The sequence below is a fragment of the Hypomesus transpacificus genome, chromosome 5 (assembly GCF_021917145.1).
Source record: "Hypomesus transpacificus isolate Combined female chromosome 5, fHypTra1, whole genome shotgun sequence".
Classification (NCBI taxonomy): domain Eukaryota; kingdom Metazoa; phylum Chordata; class Actinopteri; order Osmeriformes; family Osmeridae; genus Hypomesus; species Hypomesus transpacificus.
The window spans coordinates 3,628,677-3,652,674 of record NC_061064.1 but is presented as its reverse complement, the minus strand read 5'-3'; the positions used below and the strand labels follow the sequence as shown (position 1 = coordinate 3,652,674).

The 23,998-nt window shown below is 44.2% G+C and overlaps 4 protein-coding genes and 1 long non-coding RNA gene across 6 annotated transcripts; 3 read left to right on the top strand and 2 right to left on the bottom strand.

Annotated features, from left to right (window-relative positions):
• Positions 1–717: 717 nt before the first annotated feature.
• On the top strand, positions 718–1,530 carry LOC124467672 (nuclear protein 1-like). Of its 2 annotated transcripts, none has more exons than XM_047020014.1 (2): positions 718–1,067; positions 1,226–1,530. In XM_047020014.1, the coding sequence occupies exon 1, from the start codon at positions 737–739 to the stop codon at positions 1,034–1,036; it is 300 nt and encodes a 99-aa protein (XP_046875970.1). In that variant the 5' UTR covers positions 718–736; the 3' UTR covers positions 1,037–1,067; positions 1,226–1,530. The 2 variants fall into 2 exon arrangements, with proteins under 2 accessions (XP_046875970.1, XP_046875969.1); XM_047020013.1 differs by having other exon boundaries at positions 731–1,050.
• A 105-nt stretch (positions 1,531–1,635) lies between these two features.
• On the top strand, positions 1,636–3,677 carry nhp2 (NHP2 ribonucleoprotein homolog (yeast)). The gene is made up of 4 exons (XM_047020012.1): positions 1,636–2,189; positions 2,398–2,467; positions 2,623–2,728; positions 2,939–3,677. Exons 1-4 carry the CDS (start codon positions 2,036–2,038, stop codon positions 3,062–3,064), a joined length of 456 nt encoding a protein of 151 aa, XP_046875968.1. The 5' UTR covers positions 1,636–2,035; the 3' UTR covers positions 3,065–3,677.
• Positions 3,678–4,671: 994 nt separating this feature from the next.
• Positions 4,672–7,828, top strand: LOC124467774. The gene is made up of 2 exons (XR_006956119.1): positions 4,672–5,134; positions 7,586–7,828. It is a non-coding gene; the product is annotated as an uncharacterized LOC124467774 (long non-coding RNA).
• A 3,501-nt stretch (positions 7,829–11,329) lies between these two features.
• Positions 11,330–13,410, bottom strand: foxi3a (forkhead box I3a). The gene is made up of 2 exons (XM_047020356.1): positions 12,595–13,410; positions 11,330–12,337 (listed from the first exon to the last, which is right to left on the bottom strand). The coding sequence occupies exons 1-2, from the start codon at positions 13,175–13,177 to the stop codon at positions 11,595–11,597; spliced, it is 1,326 nt and encodes a 441-aa protein (XP_046876312.1). The 5' UTR covers positions 13,178–13,410; the 3' UTR covers positions 11,330–11,594.
• Positions 13,411–14,898: 1,488 nt separating this feature from the next.
• lcp2a (lymphocyte cytosolic protein 2a) lies at positions 14,899–23,600 on the bottom strand. Its single transcript, XM_047020355.1, has 22 exons — positions 22,913–23,600; positions 22,438–22,500; positions 21,884–21,930; positions 21,190–21,255; positions 21,066–21,094; positions 20,820–20,860; positions 20,442–20,631; positions 20,199–20,287; positions 19,858–19,924; positions 19,523–19,612; positions 19,340–19,365; positions 19,201–19,226; positions 18,606–18,716; positions 18,388–18,504; positions 18,023–18,047; positions 17,878–17,890; positions 17,657–17,747; positions 17,468–17,520; positions 16,959–17,071; positions 16,544–16,618; positions 16,303–16,452; positions 14,899–16,134 (listed from the first exon to the last, which is right to left on the bottom strand). Exons 1-22 carry the CDS (start codon positions 22,988–22,990, stop codon positions 16,009–16,011), a joined length of 1,686 nt encoding a protein of 561 aa, XP_046876311.1. The 5' UTR covers positions 22,991–23,600; the 3' UTR covers positions 14,899–16,008.
• Positions 23,601–23,998: the final 398 nt, after the last annotated feature.

The window sequence follows — 23,998 nt, the reverse complement described above, 5'->3', positions numbered from 1 at the left end:
CATTTTAGAAACGTATTGAAAATCTATGTGATCTCAATGGATTTCCACAGAATGTTTAAACCAGCCACCTATACAATCTGTTTACACTAATAATTTACTGTATAAAAGATTACTGTATGTATTGCAATTGTCGCAGTGCATTGCACAAAAACACAAATTACATCTAGGCTACATTTTGATAAAACTTTTGCTGACTGATCAAATTATCAAATCAGTTAAGTATTAGCATATGGTATAAAGTCATGCAATATATGAGTGTATAAGTGTCTGTCTGATTTTTACGACCCCGAACCTGACGGTGTCTTTGCAGTGCTTTGGTGGAAATGAGCATGTGTCCAATCTGAAGGGTATGTTCCATCATCAGTGTGTTTTAAATTGATAAGGTGTAGCATTGCTTAGCAGCACTGCACTGCCTCTCTGTGGCTACCTCCCCATCCAATTCACTATATAAGTTATCCTTAGTTGGAAGAAACATCAATTAGATAAGAAGACACATGTTGATAAAACTTGTCTAGCCTAGTAAACGCATTGTGACAGCACAAGGTTTATAACTGTTTTACAGTTTTTTCCATTTGTTATTTAGTTGCAAAAAGCGTAAGTAATCAAGGTAAAAAGTATATATATGTATTTAAAAAAAAACGCCAGATGCGAGCAAAAATAAAACGGGATCTACAAAACATAGGGAGGAATCATCCGATTGGTTTCTTGGTCACGTGACTATTTTACACAGCAGTCGATGACATCGTTTGTTTACTTGCTGTTTTCACTGCAGGCAGACAGCAGACTGAGTCTCTCCTTCAATAACATGGCTACAGAAATCGAAATATTTTCGTATTTCGAAGAAGTACACTATGACCAATACGATTACTATAATTTAAACGAATATCCATGTCATTATGCTGGGAAAGGAAGAACTAAGAGAGAAATTGGATTGAACACTAATCGCCATTTGCCTGCAGGACACGAACGAAAAATTGCTGAAAAATATCGTAACAGCGAGCTAAAACGCAGAAGAACCAAAAGTTCTTCATCTTGAAAAATGTCTTACAGGTAATAAGAGTTCTTAAGTACGTACATTTTATACGTTTTAAATAACTGTTTCTGCTGTTCTCTGTTGTTGTTATTGTACAGCTACGAATTTTCTCTTTGTTGCGTAATGTCTTACTTCACACGAGCCAAATTAAAGGGATTTTTTCATGACATTATGCTGTCTGTCCATTTATAGGTTTCGGGAAATGATTCGACCTCGAATATCGACGATACTGAACGTCCAACGTGTGCTTCGCCTTCTCTGACCAAGGAGTCAAGATAACTTGATTTGTGATCTTGATCCAGTTAATGAACGGGCGTCGAAATGGCCAGGGAGGCCATGACAGCCCGATCTTGTTACAAAAATGGTCCCACTTCGATACCTGGGAACTTTTCAGTTGTTCCAGTGTACTATCGTGGGTTGAGTGGTTGTATAGACTAGCAAACTATACCATAATAAAAAGTTGTATAATAGCTAAATAAATATGCTATTTCTCAGAACCCTTCTCTATTTGATTATTTGAATTACAACAAACTATGTATAGCTTACTTTTTTTTCCATCGACAATTCATACCCGTCTGTCATTTCCATATCTTTTCTGATAACCTACTGTTATTTTGTAAAGTTCGCTCATTTCCACTCGGTAGCCTACCAATAATTTCCTCTTTTCTGGCCGTCTCTTATTTTTATTGGACCATGGCGCCCAAGATGTATGATTTGGTGGGGGGATGTTTATTGTGGCATAAATGTACTTTAATACCAATTATTTTAATGGTTAAAGAAAACTTTGACTACGAAGAAAAATACTCACCCTAGCCCGTAGGTGTCACTAAAACGCTTTTACAGTGTTTCGACCGCCTCACGCAATTTCCTGTTTCTTGCACGTGAAGAAGCAGCACATGTGCACATTTTCCTACATGCAGTAAGAGCGGGTCAACAGTCAGTTCCTTTGAATACAACAGCACTCATACATAGATTTGTCGTAGTTATATATCTGTTGTAATAATGACAAAAGTTAAGAAGGAAAAAAGTATCAATGAGGAGGAAACCGGTGGAAACGAGAAGTCGTACCAAGAGTTGATCGTCAATATCAACCCAATAGCTCAGCCGTTAGCCTCCCGGAAACTTAGCAAAAAGCTATACAAATGTGTAAAGAAGGGTGCGTAACATTTTTTGGTTACATACTTAAATATATAATATCTGTAATAACGTGTAAATATGTTAAACGATTGTGACTGTCTAACGTAAACAATATGTAGTTCATAATGATGGTTGCGTCTATATTAGACGCAAATATAAATGCTACCTTTTTATGGATAAAGAATGTTTTACCTAGCTAACCTACGTGTTGTTCTTCACCCTTCCAGCCTCTAAGCTGAAACAGATTCGACGTGGAGTGAAGGAAGTCCAGAAATTCATCAACAAAGGGGAGACAGGGTATGCGTGTTTTTATCATGCACGGCCTTGTCAGGGCACGGCTCAAGCCGTTCCCAAAACAACTTAGCTAATTGCTTCAGTAGTATTGAATAAAGATCTAGCATTAGCTATTTTCTGCTAGCCTGCCTTTAAAATGCTATGAATGTTCATTGCAGAATTGTGGTGCTGGCTGGAGACACGCTGCCAATCGACGTCTACTGCCACCTACCAATTATGTGTGAAGACAGGAGTATGCCATATGCCTATATCCCATCCAAAGTGGTAAGTCTTAGTTTTACTGTATTTCTCTTGACTGTTTTGAGTTTGCACACATAATTCCACATTCTTTTGGATCCATTTCATGTAGGACTCTTAACTCATTCTCGAAACCTAGTTTTTGACTGTTGATCTATCTCAATTAGTTTACCTTAAAGGTCTGAAGTAACTGCAGTCACAAATTAAGATATTCTAAACACCGTTCTCTCTCCGTAGGACCTGGGTTCATCTGCAGGTTCCAAAAGGCCTACATGTGTGATCATGATCAAACCTCATGAAGAGTACAAGGAGGCCTATGATGAGTGTCTAGAAGAGGTGTCCGCTCTGCCCAAACCTGTCTGAACCGCCCCCTGCAGACCTTGCCTTCTCCCCTGCCTAACCCTCTTCTCCCCAGACCCACTGTTCAGAAAAACTAACCTTACATTTTTCTTGATCTCCACCCTCTGATCCTTTTTTAACCCTCTCTTCAATACAATTAAACTCTTTATGGCCCCATTGGACACTGCCCAAACCCCCTGCAACCTTGGATCCCTGGAGCCTCCCTGAGGGTCGGGTCCCAGATCGATCTAGGCAGATGGGCATCACATTGCTGTGACAGCCCCGAGTAGGTGTCCCAGGTTGTCTATGGTGATGCTGTGCTGCACAACGTTGCAAAAGACCACCTGATACGGACCTATTCTCTGTTGTGCTTGATATGAGTATCATATGCTTCGTATAAGAAGCCATGATGTTTTTTTAATTTGAATGATATTGGTTTGAGTGTCTGTCAGTGGTTGGACACTACTGTTTTGAGTGATCTGTAAATCTGATTCTTATCCTTTGTTTTTATTAAGCAAAAAAGTGTGCATTTATCAATATAGATAAGCATTTTCACTTGGACAGATCTATTTGTGAATGTTATTTTTTGAGAATACATATTGCTTCATTACAATAAAAACCTTGGTTGTTTCATACATCTTTATGTACAAATCTGATTATTTATGGTCGTCACTATGGTAGTGATGGGAAGTTTGTCAATAAGGCTACTAACTATATCTGAGAAATACGATTACAGACACAGCTTGCACAAACTGCACCGTAATTTTAGCCTCACATGCCCAAAAGGAAAGTAATTACAGTGCATCTAAAATAGAATAAGCTATAGTAAATAAAAAACACATTGCTCACTGCTATGCAGTGTAAAATCTAGTCCTTTCATATGGGATTTGTTCAGACACAGATCTCCGAAAAGAGACGACTCCACAGAACTGACATTGGCCGGGTTTCCCAGATTCGTTAAGAAGCTCTTAACGCTAAGATCTTCTTAAGAACGTTCTAAGAGCGTTCTAGAGCGCCCTTAAAACGTCCTTAAGACGCTTTTAGCGTTAAGAGCTTCTTAACGAATCTGGGAAACCCGGCCATTTACTGTTCAGTGGTTTCAGCCACTAGAGGGCAGCAGTGCTACATGTAATTGATTTTGAAGAACACAGCTCCACTAGCCAGCAGCAGATCTTCAGGTGTCAGTTGATTGCAAATTTGTGAAACTTGCAGTTAGAGACGGACATCTTGCAGTCAGACAAGACACAGAAGCATCAAATAATACAAGCAATATAGGCCTTATAGCATACTTGTCACAAAGGTCTTTGACACATTACAGAGATAGCAAATAAAGGGTTAGGGGTTGACCCAAATGAAACCACCATTGTACCTTCCTCTCTGGTCCAGCTGGTCAGCATTTAATCCCTGGAGCTCTAACAAACATAACTGTGTCGACGAATCTGTGTTTCAATTTAGCATTTCACACTTGTTTTCTTCTCCCCTGAATGCAGCTCCTATCCTCTCCCCATGGCAAGTGTGTGTTGGTCTATTTGGTGAGGAAACATCTAGTGTTAGCTGTTGAAACTGATAAGCATGCATTCTAACTGTGCTCTGTGTACCCCACTCTCTCCCTCTCCCTCTGTCATCCCCACCACAACCAACATCTCGCTCCTTGTTGACATCTTAAATATTTCAGTCAGGAAAATGTCTGACGGTTTGTTTTGTTTGAGCTTTTATTTTCCCCAAATCATGTACAGTATATAAGCATAACAAAGAGAGTGGTCCCATTCCCTCCACACCACAGGCAGCACAGACTGAGAGTGGCAGCAGTAGAAGATGTTACTGAAGGTGTTCGATCCATTCTGTCTCTGTGGGTTTCAGCCTCATGTTTCAGGAAAGTGAAGAACGAGGATGTTCCTGTAGATGCTCAGATGTTTTTTTTCTCTCCAAAAGTGGATTTATTTATGTTTCTTTATCATTTTGTTTGTTTGAACGATTTGGTTTGGTGAAAACTAACACGAGACTCTTATAGTTTTGAGATAGCTGGGATGGTTTTGAGGCCTTTGGCAGATCATAGCTTGAGAGAAGAGGACGTGGATGAGGAGAGCTCCTACGGTAAGAATAGATCCAATGTCTGAGAACGATGCGGAGAATAGTACCCGTCTTAAACACTATTTTATTATTCCTTTCGTAAGTTACATTATGTTGTGTCAATGAAGTGCTTTCATAAATGAGATTTATTTTTCATACTTGTGCTTGAACATGCTCAGTTAATCCCTCTTACCAACAATATATGACGCTTTGTGTGATTTGTTACGAGTTGGAAGAGAGATAAATCAGGAACATGTCTATAATGCGGAACATTCCTAATTCTGGATCCATCCAAACCCTGTATGGCAGAAGGAAGGAAAAGGAAGAGGAGTCGGAAAAGGGGGCACAAGGTGATACAGGTGGCTTGTGTCCTGGAGTAGGGTGACAGTGTGACAGTGTGTGCGTGCATTGCAATCTTTCTCCGTTTACCCAACAAGCAGCATACGTCAGTGGTGTTTTAGTAAACACTATGGCGCGTGGATCACATGAAACCTGTTGGTTTACCATGAGGGCTGATCTCCTTATAACGACCTTCAGTCATTGTGTGTGTGTGTGTGTGAGTCTTTCTTAATCAGTATTTCCAATGCTTTATCTCAAACTTAGTCTCCTACTCTGTCATCTCCTAGCTCCTTCCCCCTGACCTGTTTGTAGTATGTTCTATCTCCAACCCCGTCCCACCTCCTGAGGTTTTGGCTCTTTCCATGAAGATGTTTATTGTGTCAACAGCGCATCTGCTGCCTTCCCCCTCTAAGCTAACATGTTGGAGATTGGAGTTTCAAATTCTCGTGACTGATTTTGATGTTTAAAGTGTTATTATTTAGTTTTCTATTCTTTTGAAATATGTCAGTCTCTACACCTGTCTATCTTTCTCTTCCTCTTCACCCAGTCCACTTCTGATCTCTCTCTGTCTACCCCCCACTCTCCCCCCCCTCTCTCCCCCCCTCTCTCTCTGACTGGGGGGGGGGGGTAGAGGGGGAGACCCTTTTCCCTGTTGGTTTATCAGACAGGTGTGTGGATGAACAAGGTGAGGCTGAGCAGGTGTACTGAGAGATTTATTGAACATTCTGTTGAGCAATAATTCTCAGCCCGGGGCTCAGCTCAGCATCAAATATCTCCTTCTCTCTCAAAAGATAATGCACACTGCACACACACACACACATGCACAAACACACTTACATACACGCACACACATACACACAGACAGACAGACAGACAGGGATCAGGAAGGTGTGAAGTAAAATAGGGGGGTCTCAAACAACTGACTGAAACTTTTGTTAAAACTGACCCTTAGGGCATCCATCATGACACAGTTTAATCTTTATCTTCTGTACGCTTTTCTTTGTATTTACGTGTATGTGCGCGTGTAGCAGGTTACAGGGCTGTCACTGTTCTAGCAAGAGCAAGGTAGCCCTAGGGGGACCTGTAACGGGGCTTGTGGTGGCTTGTCTTCTCCCTCGCCTTGCTGTCTACTCTACTGCCTCCGCCGTTTGTAAACTCCTGTCAGCTCATGCTCTTCACACCTGACTGAACAGAAAATGTATGCTGCTGACACTCCTTCTGACCCCAGTCCCCCTGCACACACACACACACACACACACACACACAAACCATCTCTCCATCTTAACTGATCGGCGGCAGCCGCAGCAGCAACCAATGTGACTGATGTGTCAAGGAGCTGTCAGGGGGCTTGGGACCGCATGGCCTCTCTGAATATGGGTTCAAACTTCACCCCACAACAGACTGTTTGGTGCACATGTCTATCCGACAGAGATACGTGTCAGAGAGGGGTATAGCGACTCAGGCGTTCCAGTGTCACGCAGGTCAACAACGGAAACATCTCACAGTCATTCGCTCCCCGTGTGACTCAGATGGGTAAGATTAGAGCTAACAGTCTTGTGAGACTGCGTGTCTGGTCCCAGGCTCAGAGAGAGACAGGAGATGGGTTGGGATCTGATTCTTGCAGCCAGACTAATACCCTCTCAGACAATCTGAGTCTCTGCTGGGACAAACTGTATGTGTGTGTGTTGGCTGACACTTGTGTGGTCCCGTCATCTTGCCTCTTTGTGATGGGGGTGATGGGTATAGGGGTGGTGGAGCAGATGAGGACGTTATAGGGGCTCATGCTTGGAACGTCCCACCAAGGTGTCAGCAGGGACGTGCTGGGACAGGAGCACGGGGACCTGGAACAAACACACACCCTTTAGTAGAAATGGCACGTTATCGGTTACCTTGAATGTCGCTTTTTCTAGGAACACGCAGGGGTACAGTACACACACACACACACACACACACACACACACAGAGAGATAGTCCACATACACAGACACACACACACACTCACCGCTTCCAAAACCTCCAAAGTAATTACAATCTTTAGGAACAGTCTCTAACCTTTACATATGATGTCAATTCTATTCAATCCCTATTAATCACTTCTATCTCCAAGCCGTGTTTTCTTTCTTTCTTTCTCGTTAGGTCTTCTGAGCCGGCCTGGGAGGCTGTGGAGACAGATTGGGAGGCCGTACAGACAGCCTGGGAGGCCGTAGAGACAGCCTGTCCAGCAGTCTGTCAGAGCTGCGGAGGCCCTGCTCCCTCTCTGGGAACACAGAACAAAAGTTCCACTAAAATGCAAAGTTCTGGACGCACTGAAATACAACAGACACAGACCGATCTGTAACTTATACCTTTTTATTAAAGAGATGTGTATTTCTGGGGTCATTGATTTTCTGTTCATTCCTGTATGGTTGCACTTAACTTTTTCATATAGTCTATAATACTAATATCTTAAACATGGAAGAAAAGATTAATCGTCGCTACTGGCACTGTGCTCCCAGACAGACACCCCAAGCCATAACTACTCCACCTGGGTCCTCTTTCCCCTATCTCTCTCTCTGAATTCATTCCAAGATAGTTGTGATATAATGATAGGGAATTTCTACCACACACGCATATGCAAATACTGTGGAGATAAAAAAATGTACTTGAGGCATGATGGTTGCAGAGTGGGACATCAGCCAAGTCAAATCAGGGGTTCTGTCTGAATGTCTGGATATGGTCGGGATGATGGTATACAGACAACATCCCAAATCGTGTACCAGGAGAGAGAAAAACCACAGGGGAGAATCTTGATTGCATTTATACAGATCGAAACATACACAGGAGGATCATCTTGCAACGGACTGAAACTTTTAACAGAAGTTTCTGTCAATTTAGTTTTTGTGGGTGTGTTTGTGCATTCTTGTGTGGACGTGTGTATCCTTGTGCATGTGAGCGTGTTGTGTGCACGTTTGACTGCGAGTGAACTAGGTTCTGAACTTTCTTTCCGCATCCTATCAGTGTAATAAAATAGAAACATCGCTGTCATTGTTCTCTGTAAGCTCAACGGTGTTACTTGTACGAACCCCCCCCCAAAAAAATATGTAAATATAAATATTGGATTTTCAAACTGTCTCTCTACTTGGCTTTCTCCTTCTCTGTCAGTATGTCTGTCCAGCTGCCAATCTGTCCGTCTGTCTCTCTAGCCTGGGGGTATGTGAGGCTCCTGTATCTCGGCCCCCATCAGCCCCTGTGTTTACCAACAATACACTCCTACTGATGTGGCGTGTGACCATAAACAGCAGCCACACTTACTCTTCTCGTTAGAATGTATGTATGAAGTCCGATTGATCGGTTGATAGCAGCTATAGTATCAATAAAGGCTGATAAGAGCCTGTAATGACCAGGTGGTGAGGGTGTGTGTGTGTGGGGCACATGGGGATCACCTTTAGCAGTGAATGAGCATCATAACACAACACATTGCTGAGACGCCTTGATGACAACTTTGTGTGGAGCAGCTCTGCATTGCTATCTTTGATCATTCAGAATAACGTCTCTTTCAAATCAGATGGAGAACAGAGTTCCTCAGATGCAACCATGTCTGCTGGAGGGGCACTGGAGCAGAAACACAGGGCACATTTACCATGTCGTTGGTGCCCTTTGTCAGCTGTTCATGGCCAGGCCTGGTTTCTCCAGTCTCTACAGCCCCTGTATTGTGTCAATAAACACTGCAGGCTGGAGGTCCATGAAGGCAGAAGTGTGTGTGTGTGTGTGTGTGTATGAAAGAGAGAGCAAGAGAGAGAGATGGACAGTCAAAGAAAGAGAGCGATAGTAAGAGAGAAAGTTAGAGAAAGACAGAGAGAGAGAGAGAGAGAGAGAGAGAGAGAGAGAGAGAGAGAGAGAGAGAGAGAGAGAGAGAGAGAGAGAGAGAGAGAGGTAAAATAAAAGAAAGAGAAAGAGTGGGACAGGGATTAGAGTGCACTGAGGCTTGCACTCTGAAGAGGATCATTCTCTTTCTCACCACTGCTTCAAAGGACCTAAAGTAAACACTTCCTTTTACATCTGCTCCTGTCTCTCAACCCCTTCTCTCATACCTTTCCTTAAGTGTGATCTAAAAGAGATCTAAAATAAACACACATCTATCAATAAATACAGCATCCCTGTGTGTGTGTTTGAGACAAAGATTAAGAGTTAATCAAGAGTTGAGAGAGCAAGAGAGAAAGACACGGGGAGCTTGAGTTAGAGAGTTAGAGAGATTTAGCAAGAAAGGGTTTGAAAGAGAGAGAGAGAGGGACAGAGGGATTATATTGCACTGAGGCCTGCTTTAGGAGGATCACTGTATTTCTCACCTCTGATTTAGCGGGGATCTCTCTGGAAGATCTAAAATAAATACTTCTTTCCCTTCTCTCTCTCTCTCTGCCTCTCTCTCTCCCTCTCTCTCTCTCTCTCTCTCTCTCTCTCTCTCTCTCTCTCTCTCTCTCTCTCTCTCTCTCTCTCTCTCTCTCACCTCTCCCTCAGTATAATCTACCTGAGATGTCTAAAATATATAAATACATCTCTGTCAACTCCTATCCCGCCCCCCCCATATTATAATTATGGGAACATTACCCCAGGTCAGTTCACTCCCTCCTCTACATACCAGTTGACACATAGGGAGCACTGGTTCCCACAAAGTGAACCGCCTGCCTGGCAACAAACGATCACATCAGCACCTCAAATGCTTCCGTTTCTTCCTGAGGAATCTGCAGAGTCATCCTGTGGTCCTGTGGGAATCTCCTCTGATGTACATGGTCAGCAATTTATCATGAATCTGAAGGAAAAGCTCATATTTACTTATTTACGAAAATTACTTGTAAAATAATACTTACAGTTATATCCTCTTCTCCAGTAAATTACTGGGGAAGATAGGACCCAGGGGATGAGTTTTATATCTGTCTCCACCTTCAGACAAACATTTCTGTGGCTAGACATGGGCATGGCGTTTCACATACTGTAAATGTATAGTCGGGAATTATGTAAAAAAAATTATAAACTCCTGAGTAAGACAGCTCAATCTGATTTGTGGCCATTTCCCAGAGTTCTGTGTGGCAGCAGGTGGACTGTGGAGAGATATTCATAGTACTGCAGTATACTGTAGCAGGAATCATGGCCAGTTCCAGGTAAGGCCAAATATCAACAGCCCGAGGTGCCCGCTGTTGCAGTTGCCAGGACAGACAGACAGGCATTAGAATGGTTAAGCCAGGTGGGGCGGAGGTGAGACAGACAGGTGCGCTGTGGTGAAGTGTTGGACTGTCTTACATCATAGAATAAAACATGGTCTTTCAACAGACTGAACACCCATGTATATTGGCATATACTATTTCTGTTCTGATTCTGATTATGTGTGTGTGTGTGTTTGTGTGTGTGTGTGTGTGTGTTGACTATATTGGAGGACTTGGGGCACCTTGAGGAACTAGTTCTGTTCTTTTTTCTTTGGCTGTTAAGCCTGTCTTTTCATCTTCTCTTCCTTGCTTGGTTTTAACGGTCTCTCTGACTACTCAACCCCCCCCCCCCCCCCCCCCCCCCCCCCACCTTCACTCCAAATATACACACACACACACACAGTCTCTGTACTTGGTGTCATTAGATGAAATGAGATTGACTGTGCTGGTGAGGACAACCATATCTAGATAGAAAGTCCCAGAACCGTCACATGGCTTTCAGAATCACCATGATTGCATGTGTCATGCTTTACTTAGCGTGCATCAACAGTTTATTCTCACGTCTCTGTATAGCTGATAAAGAGTAGGTTCAGAATTCAGAGCTGAATTACTTTGAGCTAATTCAAAGTCATGCTCTATGACTGCTCATTCCAATTTAGTTAATTACCTAAATGTTGGTGGTGATAAACAACTTCAGGAAAGATAATATTTCAATTTGTTTATTTTATAAAAATGAAAAAACAGGACACTTGATGTGCAAAACAATTACACACATAGAAACAACACATACATATCTTTGAGGAGAGAAACTTTGTCACTCAGTCTTTGATAGTTAGTTTGGTGCAGTTTTCTTAACTGATTTAAACAGACACAAACACATACACACACCACATACACACACAAGCACTAGTCTCCAAGGCTGAGACTGAGTTGGTTGGTAATCACCACCCTGCCACTGCCCCAGCAGCCTATACCTCAGTGCCATTACGAGGGTACAGCAGGGAGGAGTTGAGACTCGATTCCAGGGCTGAGTACAGCTGGCTGGGCAGCAGTGGCAGGGACAGCTCAGAGTCACCGTAGCCCCCCGCGTACTGGGGGGGAGGGGAAGGGTAGAGAGGGGGGGAGCGGGGGAGGTTCTCAGAGTCACTGTAGCCCCCCGTGTACTGGGGGGGAGAGGAGGGAAGGTTCTCTGAGTAGACAGGGGGGGAGGGTGGCAGGGCAGGCTGGGAGGGATGGAGGACCTCCCATTGGGGCACTGTTGCGCTGGGGGAGTAGGAGGAGGCGTAGGAGGCGTAGGTGGGCAGGGAGGGCTGGGGGGGCTGGAGGACGTCCCACTGAGGCACAGTGGCGTTGGGGGAGTAGGAGGAGCTGTAGCCCTCGGACGGAGACGTTCGCTGCTGGAGCGACTCTGCAGGCAACGTCCCTGGCCCCGCGCCATTGGTCACATTCGCCACGTCTGACATCTGGGACAGGAAGCTGGTCAGACAGAGATTGGAGCCTGAGGAGGGGGGGGAGGGGTCCCTTTCAGAGCCGCTAGAAGTTTCGTGGATTTGGTTGGTCTTGGGACTGGACTCCAGAGAATCAGAGCCTGAAGATCTGCACTCAGGGTCGGCCGGTTGAGAGTCTGACTTTCTCCTCCTCTTACGGCGGAAATTTCCATTGTCAAACATCTTCTTACAGTTGGGGTCCAGAGTCCAGTAGTTTCCCTTGCCTAAAGAAAACCAGAAAAAAAGAGTTTGTTAGAGAAATACGTTTGTCAATTTTGATGTAACAGCACATATCTGTACAACTTTTCCAGCTGATTCATATGATATAAATTGGAAGTCTACAATGTAATCTATGGTTATAATAAAGTGAAGTCTAAAACACATTACTTTAATACTCATGAGGAAGATGGAATATCTGTCATGTTACATCCAGTCTAACTTATTTGAAGTGCCATCAGAATAGCCATGGTCGTGTTCTTACCAGGGTCATCTTCATTCCGGGGGACTTTCTTGAAGCAGTCGTTGAGTGACAGGTTGTGTCTTATGGAGTTCTGCCAGCCTGCCTTGCTTTTGCTGTAGAAGGGAAAGTTTTCGGCGACGTACAGGTAGATCTGGTTCAGGGTCAGGCGCCTCTCAGGGGCACCGTGGATCGCCATGGCGATGAGGGCAGAGTAGGAGTAGGGCGGTCGTACCAGCTTCATCAGCTCCTCCTGGGAGGGCATGGAGTACCAGCCCCCAGGCCCTCCAACGCCCCCTAGGTGAGGCCTCTGCAGGTTGTAGTGCTGGGGGACAAAGCCTCCTCCATAGACCCCCGCCAGGCCTCCTCCACCTCCCAGGTAGGTGCTTCCAGGGGCGAGCTCTGGGCTGTTGAACCAGAGGTAGGGGTTGGTGGGGGGGCTGCCACCGGAGTAGCCCCCCAGGTCGTAGGCTGATGGGGGGTTCTGCTGGGCGCTGGGCAGGGTGGGGGGGCTGTAGAGACTGAACTCTAGAGGATCCTGGCTGTGGCTTGGGTACTGGCCGCCACAACGCGACGGGGACAGGCCCTGGGCTATGTAGGACGTCATGCTGCTCTCTGTCCGATTGGCTTCTGAGCTCCGTTCTGCTCTGGGATTGGCTGCTAGAGATCAGATCTGTACTGGCATTGGCTGCTCACCCCTCCTCACTTTTTTTCTGATCTGTTCTGGGATTGGATGAAGTCAATCGTCCGGCCTCTGTTCAGCGTTCTCTGATCCTCCGTCTCCCCTGCTGAGTCGACCCTCGGTGGTACCTGTCCAGTACAGGTGTGCCTAACTACTCACACACTTCTTCCACCTGGTCAATATATAGCCCTACAGCGACGCCCACAACAGCCCCGATTGGATTTTGCTGTGACTGTGTCACACTCTTCTTTGCATATGAGTGACTTGGGCCCTTATTTGAATAGCAGTAGACTTCCATTCTTCAGGCACCTCAATGAGTTACATGCTAGTCACTCAGATTTAGAAACTGATATGACATCCAAGATAAACAAGAAACACTTCTATGAAATGTTTCTGTTTAAAAGCATAAGGTGGTAAAAATGCTTGATATATTTTGGTTGCTAAATACACCCTGCGACAAAGATAACTTTTAAGTGTAAAATGTATTGGTTAAATAATAATGCAATAATTCAAGATAATGGCTACCTTAACTGCAGTTTCAATAGAAACTGAAGCCAAGATTGTAGTTATTTATGAAAGTGTTTTCAAGTGGGTGTATAGTAATTGACCAGTGTTAAATATTTATGATGTAAGGGTGTTTTAAACAATACAACACCCAGTCTTCAATATCTTAATAGACATGGATAAGAAGGGTCTGTATAGGGAGGCTATAGCCAGAAAGAAATGAACTCGTTTACAGATGTGTTAGTTTTTTTTTGGAAGACACTTGACTGTTAAAAACCCGTTGACCTCCAAAGAGTCAAGAGCGCGCTGCTGAAAGACGTTGCATAAGAACTTATGTGCCCATGTATTTGCTTGAGGAGACGTTTAAAGGGTCTTGCGACAGTCAGGACACAAATCTCTTATGTTGAGGAATAAGAATGTGTTAGTGCACAGAAAAAACCTATTAGAGTCTTGGTGAAGGGGCTGAAAATCTGCAATACGTTGATTCAGTGTGTAAGCGAGATGTAACTAGGAACAGAACCTGTTTCATTCAGTGATCACTCATCCATACATTAAACATTTTTTAAAGTTAAAATTCTACACATAAAACGCACTCACGCGCGTGCGCAGAAGCAAGATGGTCGTTGGCTTGTCTGAAAGCTCCTTGTCCCTGTGAACTCGAAACGAAAGTTACGACAAATTATCAGCACAGCACTGTTTCTGGGAGCCAGACATTTGCCTGTAGAGACAGGTTTAGCCCCAGAATATGTATATTGAGGAGAGAGAAGAAAAAAAAAACTTTAAACGCCTGCCTTGGATGGCAGTTAGTGTGATTGAAGAAGTAATCCGCTTGCTTGTTGCTGACATATTCATAACAGTAAAGATAATTCCCTCCGGCGCACCTGCAATGTCTACTACTGTATTTGACAGACGTCACAAATCCCACGTCTTGTCAGAGAAATGGGCTCAATATCTCAAAACGACCCAAAGATAATTGACTGTTGACAAATTCAGAGAGATTACAAACGTTTAGCATTTATAGACCGCCAGATTGAGAAAATGGTATTGGTTTGTGGCTGCAGCATTATGACATTAAATCAGGCAAGACAGATAATATCTACATAGGCTACAGCTCTACTGAGAAGATCAATAAAACAGTCACAATAGATTTGTCATACACTGTATTTTTGTATGAACTACAATGAAAAGAAAAGTACAAAAAAACATCAAACCAACCAACCAAATTGCTGTCAAGAGTTCTCAACATCTACACCTGTCTGCACTTACTGTGTCAAATACCCTACAAGGGAGATCTGGTGTACCGATAACTTAACAGATGTGATGACTAAACATGATAAGATGCATACAATTAGTATATTAAGATCAATCCTGTTTTTTTTATTACCATCCAGTATTAAACAATGCCCATGATTAAAACAATTGTCTTACATAAGCAGCGCTACAATGTAAAAGTTTAAATATATGATGTCAGATAGTAACAGGCTGCAGATTTACAGTATATTCCTCTCTATATTAGACAACAGGAAGTTTTAAAGGCTAAAAGAATATAAATGAAATTGTTTATCTTAGGGACGAGGGATCTTATTAACACCAACTTTGTCACCATTAAACCCCCATGGTTAGACTGCTTGCTAGTGGCAGCACACCATTCTCTTTACTTGGTTAACTCTGATTACGGCCATAGGCCAGATGTCAGCAGGAAGTCCCTCATGAGCCCTAAAAAACTCCTCAATTACCACAGGACATATGCAAATCAGCCACAGCTCATCCTCTCTGCACTTATATTACTGGGCAGTTCAGGGCAGAGACTGTGGAGTTCCATAACCAGAAGGTTACAGAAGGTTGCTAACTCTACAGCTGTATAATCAGCCAAATGCTCTCTCCACAATCTAATAAATATACATTAAAACTAAATCCACCCCAACACAGACAACCTAAGAGAGAACTTGTCCCATTTATACTCGGTTCTGTTTGGTACCTTCACACTTAAAACCTTAGCAACAACATAGCTAGCTAGTTCCCTCTGTTACATCCAACCATTACTTGGTATTTACACACACATGAAGACATCAACCACTAAAATGAACATAATGATGATAATCAATTAAAACACTTCAGTAAAGTTCATCACGTTTCCCTCAGTCCCTCAAAATGATTTTTGTGATATCTACTGGCCCATCCTGCCTGACTGTGTCATGGACGACTCAGTCTGGATCTGGTTGGTTCTGCTGGTCCATATAGGTCAAAGCTGGTTAGTACCCTGCAGGGTACATGAGAGCGCAATGGTTCTGCTGGCCTGACCCGCGGTTCTTGGAATCGATCAAGAGCAGAGGTGTCTGTTGGTAGTGGCTGATTATGTCGGACACTGAAGGGAAGGTCTGCCGCAGAGACAGGAAGAAGTCAGTTAGACAACAACCCAGAAAAATGTCTGTTGTCATCGCAGACGGAGAAATGTAGGATGTGAAGTGGTGCAATATCTGAAATGGTGAAATGAACCAAGTGAAAAGGAGAAAAAGAATGACAGGAGAGCCAGAGAGCTGGTGTACCTCAGAGGTCTTCAGCCCTGTGCCTAGTAGGTACTCGTCGTGTGTGCGTTTGATCTGGATGTTAAAGACCTTGTCCTGGTAGAGAACCATCAGGGTATAGGGCTGCTCCATCGAGCCCTTAGAGCTGTCCCTCACGAGGAATGCTCCATCCTGCACAGCACAGGAGGCAGGGCATTTACAGTGTAGGTCAGCTGTGTGTGTGTCTGTGTGTGTGTCTGTGAGAGAGAGAGCCTTGCCTTACCTTGTTGACCTGCCTCAGACAGCTCTCTGCTTTGCCTCGCGTCACTTGGCTCATGTACCAGATAGGGTCCATGTCCTGTAAAGGCAGACAGGAAAATCATTGCTCACCAATCCCACAACATCCACACTGCCACCACTCAAGCATACTGCTGCTTTTAAGACTTGCCCCCGTATTTGATTTTAAAACATCTTGAGAGGCATAGTTTGCCACACTTCCTTCAATCAGAAAAATACTTTTTTTTGCGTATCTCAAGATTAAATTCCATCTCTGTTGTCCCCCTTGCTTGTAAACCATTTAGGCCTGATGAGCTGCTGACAATCTTAAACCACTGTTCGAGCCTAGCGCAATGCTGCCACCTGCTGAACCCTCAATGTAAAACATAATATCTACAACTGTGAGTGTGAGTATATTTTACCTCTGAGCGGCCCAGGTCTGCTGGTGGGGGGTAGGAGGGCTGCAATGGGGGCCGGAGAGGAGTCAGCTGTCTCTCTGAACTAATCCTGGCGCTGTTCCGGTGAGAGCTGATGGCTGAAAGAAAACACAGCACACACACATACCGTAGCAAGCCATTAGACTGTACTGTGCCTTTCTAGGACCATGCTTGGCCTGATTAGCCTACAAATCAAAAGTAAAGGTTATCCAGTGCAATTTACAGTAAGTACAGGCACATTCCCCCGAGGCAAGTAGGGTGAAGTGTCTTGCCCAAGGACACAATGTAATTTTACATGGCCGGAAATCGAACTGGCAACCTTCAGATTACTAGCGCGATTCCCTAACCGCTCAGCCACCTGACTCCCCAGGTTGTTTGTAGATCAGTCAGGTGGCCCTGGTGCCTGCATGTGACTTGACCATGCAGTGTACTTTTTAATGAGCTGCATAGTGGGTGCTGCTGGCTAATGTAGCATTTATAAGCACAGCTCTCACCTTCCTGTAGTTTGTGCGGGAGGGAACCTGTGAGATTCAGACTGGGAGGTAGGCTAGAAAATCAAAGAACATAGATCAATTAATCAACTAGATCCATTTATAATTTAGTTAATGGTTAATTGAACTTTGTACTACAAAGTTCTGTCATGTTAACATTCTGGTTTGTGTTGACAGCCCACGCCCTCCTACCTGTCTGTGGGAGGGGCTCCAGGTGGACCTGGCATGGAGACCATACCCCGGGATTTGAGTGGAAACGTGTGGGAGTTAAAAGCTGGGATGGCTGAAGAGAGAGAAAGATGTGTATAGTTTTGTGGATGATTTTTGTTTAGTAAAACTGTTTAGTATAGCCAAACAGGACATTGTGAGGACAATGAAAAGAAGCTCTACTAATCCAGGGCTAAACAGTTTACCTTCGTCTTGCACCTGCATGTGAGGGGTAAGGTGTAAAAAAAGAGATGAAGAAAAGTTATTTTCCACTCAGATTAATATAATGCTAAAACAGTGTAACCAATCATTTCAAACTGAGGGTGAGTTTTTTTGCCCCCATGACCTTACCTCAGTCCTAGAGTTGAGCCCAAATCTGTAGAAGAGAACATGAACACAGTATTAACAGTAATACAGAAGAAGGGTATGGCAGTAAGGCAGTACTGGAAAGCAGCTAATCAGTGCTGCCGTCCTTCAACATAAAGCTGGTTTCTGGTATGGATGGGTATATGGGAATATCAGTAGGATGTGTGGGGAAACAATACCACAACAGGTAATAAGACTTCCTCTTCCCCTTCCCTGCGTCTTATTCCAGATGACTGGACTTCCTGTCTGTCTCAATTAACCACATTATTCATACAGCTGCATGTGTATGACTCACTATGTCTGAGACCTGGCTGGATGTTGGATGTGTGTGTGTGTGTGTGTGTGTGTACCTGTTGGGGATGAGGCCCCTGCCTGCTGAAGAGCTGCTCCGGTTGATGCTGGTAGCCGGCAGGGGGGGCTTTGCTACCCTGGGAGGCTCGAGAGCCCCCCTCTCCTCTACTGGGGACCTGGGAGACGACACAGCTTACCTCAGGGAGGGTACATTGTCGCCACTAAGTCAGTAGCTTTAATACTGCTGCTTTCTGTGTGTATGTGAGTATGTGTGTACCTGTTAAGGCCCCTGCATACAGAAGAGCTGCTTCGGTTAACGCTGGGGGCTGGCAGGGGGGGCTTGGCCACCCTGGGGGGCTCTGGAAGCCCTCTTTCCTCTGCAGGGGATCTGGGAGACCGGGGTGACGTATAGGGGGAAAAGTTAGGATGATTCTAAGGGCTCCTGACTGACAAGGGGCCCCCAAAAAGTTAAAAACGAATAGAAATTCAAACTTTTTATTTGTATTTTATTTTTATGGGGCCCAAAATTCCTGGCGGCGCCCCTGATGGTAGACAACGCAGCTTACCTCAAGGTTGGCTTTTTAATCTTACAGTAATGGTGTGTGGGTCAATGGTTTAATTGTTTCATACTTTGTTATGCAAAAACCCCCAATAGTTTTTGCGTATAGTTATGCATCTTTTGTTTATCTGTTAAAGTAAGTGTTGTTTGGATAGTCATGTATTTGTGATGTTTCTTAAGAAGTTTCGAGACAAAATAAGGGGGGATTTCTGTATTTTTCGTCTGAAAAGGGTTGAAAGTGTGACAACATAGGCTGATGACACAAACTTCATCAGAACCAAGGAGACGTCATCATTTCAAAATACTTCCTTACCTCCAGGACTGGGACTGTATAACAGGCTGTAGAGAAAACAAACGTCATTATTGCTGTTGTCTTTTACCACAGTATGATTTTCTTTGTCCTTCTTCAGTCATACCCTCTGTAACCATAGCTACCATAAATTGACACTTACCCTATCAACAGCGCTGGGTCTTCGTGCTGTGTTGAGAAACAGATACAGGACAAGAATGTGTTTATATTAGTTGTTACATAACTGAACATTAACAGTTTCATTCTGTGTAAGGCTAAAGTGATTTCACTGTTGACTCAACATAGCTTGATAGCAGAGAACTTTCTGGAAGGGAGAAGGCAGTACCTTGTGACGGTGAGGTGCTGTTCATCCTTCTGGAGACTACAGAGGGCTTCTTGCTGCGGTCCACCTGAGGGGCTGCATAGCCGATGGGACCTGGGAAGGAGACCCGATTCAGACTTACATCTACATTTAGTTATTTAGCAGACGTTCTTATCCAGAGCGACTTACAGTAAGTACAGGGACATTCCCCCAAGGCAAGTAAGGGGAAGTGCCTTGCCCAAGGACACAACTTAATTTTTGCATGGCCGGGAATCAAAACCAGCATCCTTCTGATTAATAGCCCGATTCCCTAACTGCTCAGCCATCAGAGCCCCCTCTTTCTAAGTGTGTGTCCTTACCCCTGGTGGGGGGTCTGCCCTGGCGAAGGGGGGATAGCTCTCTTCTGGGTGGGGTGGGCTCTGTCAGCTGTAGGGAGGAGAAAATATAACGTGGGAAGAGAAGGGAGAGAGTCATGCAGTACAGAGAAGTGGTTGAGAAAGAAGTAGGAAGGAGGAGAGATGGAGGGTGGTCAGTGGTAGGAGAGGGTTGCTGAGCCAGTGAAAGAGCAGGGTGTGGAGAATGAGGAGAGGATTAAAGCAGTATGGAGCAGGGCTGGGCCATATGGACCATTTCTATTTAAAATCCAAAACAAAAAACTGACAGTTGTGGAACGTTGTAGAAGAACAGAAAGACTATTTACAGTGGGGCGGGGAGCAGCTGGCAGGATGGGGCCGTGTCCGGGACGTGGCTGGAGGGCAGGAGGCTGGCATTGCGATGTTCTACGGTTGTCTAGGCACACACAGGATAAGGAGAGAGGACAGATGAGAGAGGGAATGAACGAGAGAGAGAGAGAGAGAGAGAGAGAGAGAGAGAGAGAGAGAGAGAGAGAGAGAGAGAGAGAGAGAGAGAGAGAGGGCATGTCTGCGGTGTGTGCACTGCTTACCAATGTAGTCGCTCTCTCCAATAGGAAGCTGAGGGGCAATCATTTTGGTGGAGTCGTCCGACTCACAGGGCGGAGGCTCATAGTCGTCCTCAATGCAGCCAGAGCCCTCCTCTGTGGGAGACTCATAATCTCCCACACTGTCCCCATCGCCATCGTCAGGGCTCTCATAGTCATCATCTTCACTGCCGTCCTTTTAGGAAACAGCGGATATGTTTACATTTAATGTTCATTCAGCAGATGCTTTTATCGGGGATCAAAGGGGGGATCTGAACCCCCCACTTATTGATTTTTTTAAACATGTTCCGACCATTTAGCTATACAGAGATTTAGGACAGAGCAGAGATACAATACAGAGCAGACGTTGAATGTCAGACTTACAAACTCATCTGGACCCCAACACTGGTCCTCTATTGGAGATTCTGTGGGTGATATAATAGGAATGAAGAATGGAAAATCTTCCGTACATTCATAAATTCGTAGAGTGAACACTGCACTTTTACACTGCACACGTTTGTAGAAGGCACAACATGGTTCAAGGACTCAGTGGACCTAAAATACACCCAATAATGCACCTGCAAATCTCCTATCATGCTTTCATCATTGACAGTGTGAATTCCTTCCTACCTGGTTCACGGTACTTAGGGATAGTTGACCTGGAGGAGAGAGAGAAGGACAAAACTGAGCTTGGGTGCCTCACAGTGAACCTCTAGATAAAAACTGCATTTGGGTAAAGCTAGGAAGAACTCACTTTTTACCAAACAGTCCTCTCTTCTCCTCCTTTCTGCTGATCTCAAGGCAGATTTTAGAAATCAACCTGCAGAGGGAGGGAGACTGTCAATCGTCCTGTCTTGAAATGAAGGCTCAAGTTGCACAAACTGTCCTCTCGCTATATTGTCAACCTAAGGCAGCACCTCAGTGTGTGAGTAATTTCACTGCTGCCTACCCTCCTCTGATGGTACAAGTTCACTGCATAATTACTGGGCACACTGGTTGGTAACAAGTCACATGCTCCTGACTGAGAACAGAGATTGAGGCTAGCCTGTAGGGAAGCTGGCTGTAATTCAATCAGGATGTGGTGTATGTGTTTACATGTATGTGTGTGTGTGTAGCAAGCCAAGTTTCACTCCACATGTTTTCCTCTACAATGCCAATGTGTACAGAAACACATGCTGAGGACACTAAGCTGTATCTATTTCTCCTTCCTCGTCTTCCCTCTTTATCTCTCATTCCCCTTCCTCCATGTCAATCTCTCTAGTCTGTCTCTCCCTGCTTATCTCTGAGGTACATATATGTTTCTCTATTTACTTGGCTTCCTGTCCTAAGTCCCCCATGGTGCAACGTCATCCTATCTTAACCACAACTCAAAAATAGGTCTGGTTAGAATGGTCTAGTGACTCTGTGTTTATAATTGAGACCATAAGAGAGAAAATGTCTTTACTCACGGAGCATGAACTTTCGGAAATTTTTGAAGGTCATTTTCACTCATGTTCTAAAAAACGATATAAGCATTTTATTTAGTCATTTTAGCAGACACTCTCATCCAGAGCGACTTACAGTAAGTACAGGGGAATTCCCCCGGGGCAAGTAGGATGAAGTGCCTTGCCCAAGGACACAACGTCATTTGGTGTGGCCGGGAATCGAACTGGCGACTTCAGATTACTAGCCCGATTACAGCCACCTGACTCCCAGAAGTAGGATTTGAAATTTAATTATAGACACTTTGTTACCCGACCACCACAATCTCACCATGTGCTTTTCTTAAACAGGCAGCAAGATCAGACCACAAAACAAATCGCTCTGGACCTCACTGCTTCACAAATATCACAATGAATCCCTTTACAGACATACGCCGCGTTTCGCAGAAGGTATTACACAGTATGGTCGCGTTTCCCAGAAGCTGTTAAGAAGCTCTTAATGCTAAGAGCTTCTTAACGAATCCGGGAAATGCGGCCATACTGTGTAATACCTTATGCCCATGTTGTGGGGAGTCACTCACCAGGAATCTGGAGCCGTTTATAGAGTTGTTAATTATGACTTTATCACAGCCAGATAGGTTCATCTAAATTGGCAGAAGATAGACAGATAAGTGAGGATGACGCTGACTTACACAAACATGAATCTCACTGAACACGAGAGTTTACCAATACAATAGTGTCGCTGATCTGAAGAAGAACATATAAAGGTTTCAACTTTTGTTTCTGTGGCAGAGCTTTGTAAACAGTTGGGGGATAACCTGTTGACATTTATAAGTGTGCATCCTTCCAGAAACATCCCCCCCAAAAAAGGGAGAGATATTTTCTCTCATCACAATACCATAAAGTCAACTAGCTTTCCCTAGATCTCCCATAGAGACACACATATGTCCCTTCACCATCTCTCCCACTCCCTGACATCCTACATTCTCTACTTGAGACAGGAAGACCTGAAGTAGCCCACATCATTAGAACCTTTCCCTGGTCTGAGAGACTCACCTTCTTCATGTAGTCAGCCAGGTGATGTTGGCTCCAGCCCATGACCTCCGCCTTGGAAGGAAGTCTGTCAAAACTCATCTTTCCCTTCCGTCTTCTCACTCGGCAGAAATCAAGATATATGTAGAAATGTCGAATATTTGTTGGAGAATCCTTACGACCAGAGATAAGTGAAGTAGCAAGCTGCTACTGAGCAGTCGTATCCTCAAGACAGTCCCCACAACAACCAGGAAAAAGAATAGTTAGTGCCTTGATTCTAAAGGCCTGGATAGTTGTGTGCTGCGGTTGTGTGCTGGGTAGCGAAAGAGGAAGCCAGGCTTCGGGTTTGTGATCAGTGGAGAGAAGTAGAAGATGTCACACTCTCACAGTTTGGTTGAGGAGAGACATTAACTAATGAAACCAAAAAGTCAGAAAAAAACAAGAACGTCGAAAAAAAGAAGAAGAAGAAAACACCCAGTCCTCTTCTGCTTTTGTCAAATCATGCTGCAGTGTTTGCTGGATGATGTTCCAGAGAGTTTAGTATAAAGTAGGAAGTCCATGAAAACAGTCAAAAATGATCTAGCAAACAACAAGCATTCTTTTGTCAATTAATTTAATTCAAGCAGTCAGCGTGAGTGTTCTCAGAAAAAGAAAGACAGCAAACTTCCTCTTGTGTTTCCTGTTGATCCGTTTGGCTCTGGCAAATTGCAAAGAGAAGTGCAACTTGACTGTCATAGAAATCACTTGAACAGCACACACCCCCAACCACATAATAGGAGGTCATGATGACACAATAAGCCTACAGTAGCTGTAACCTGTGGTCTAATAATTCAGTTTAGTAATTTACTAATAACACATAATACGATATTGAAAAGCCTTTCAGTTATTTAAAATTTACAAACATAGATTTGATGGATGAAAACTCAACTGAAAAACACTAACATCATGGTACCCTCCAGATGGCTCATTGGTTCATTGAGCGCCATGCCGTAGGACGGGATTTTCGCGCGCCCGTTGTCCAGATCAGTATCCAGTAGTAACAACCAGCTAGCCTACCTCACTAATGTGTCTAGATAGGGGCCCCAAGTCGAGGTTAATCATTTAGATAGG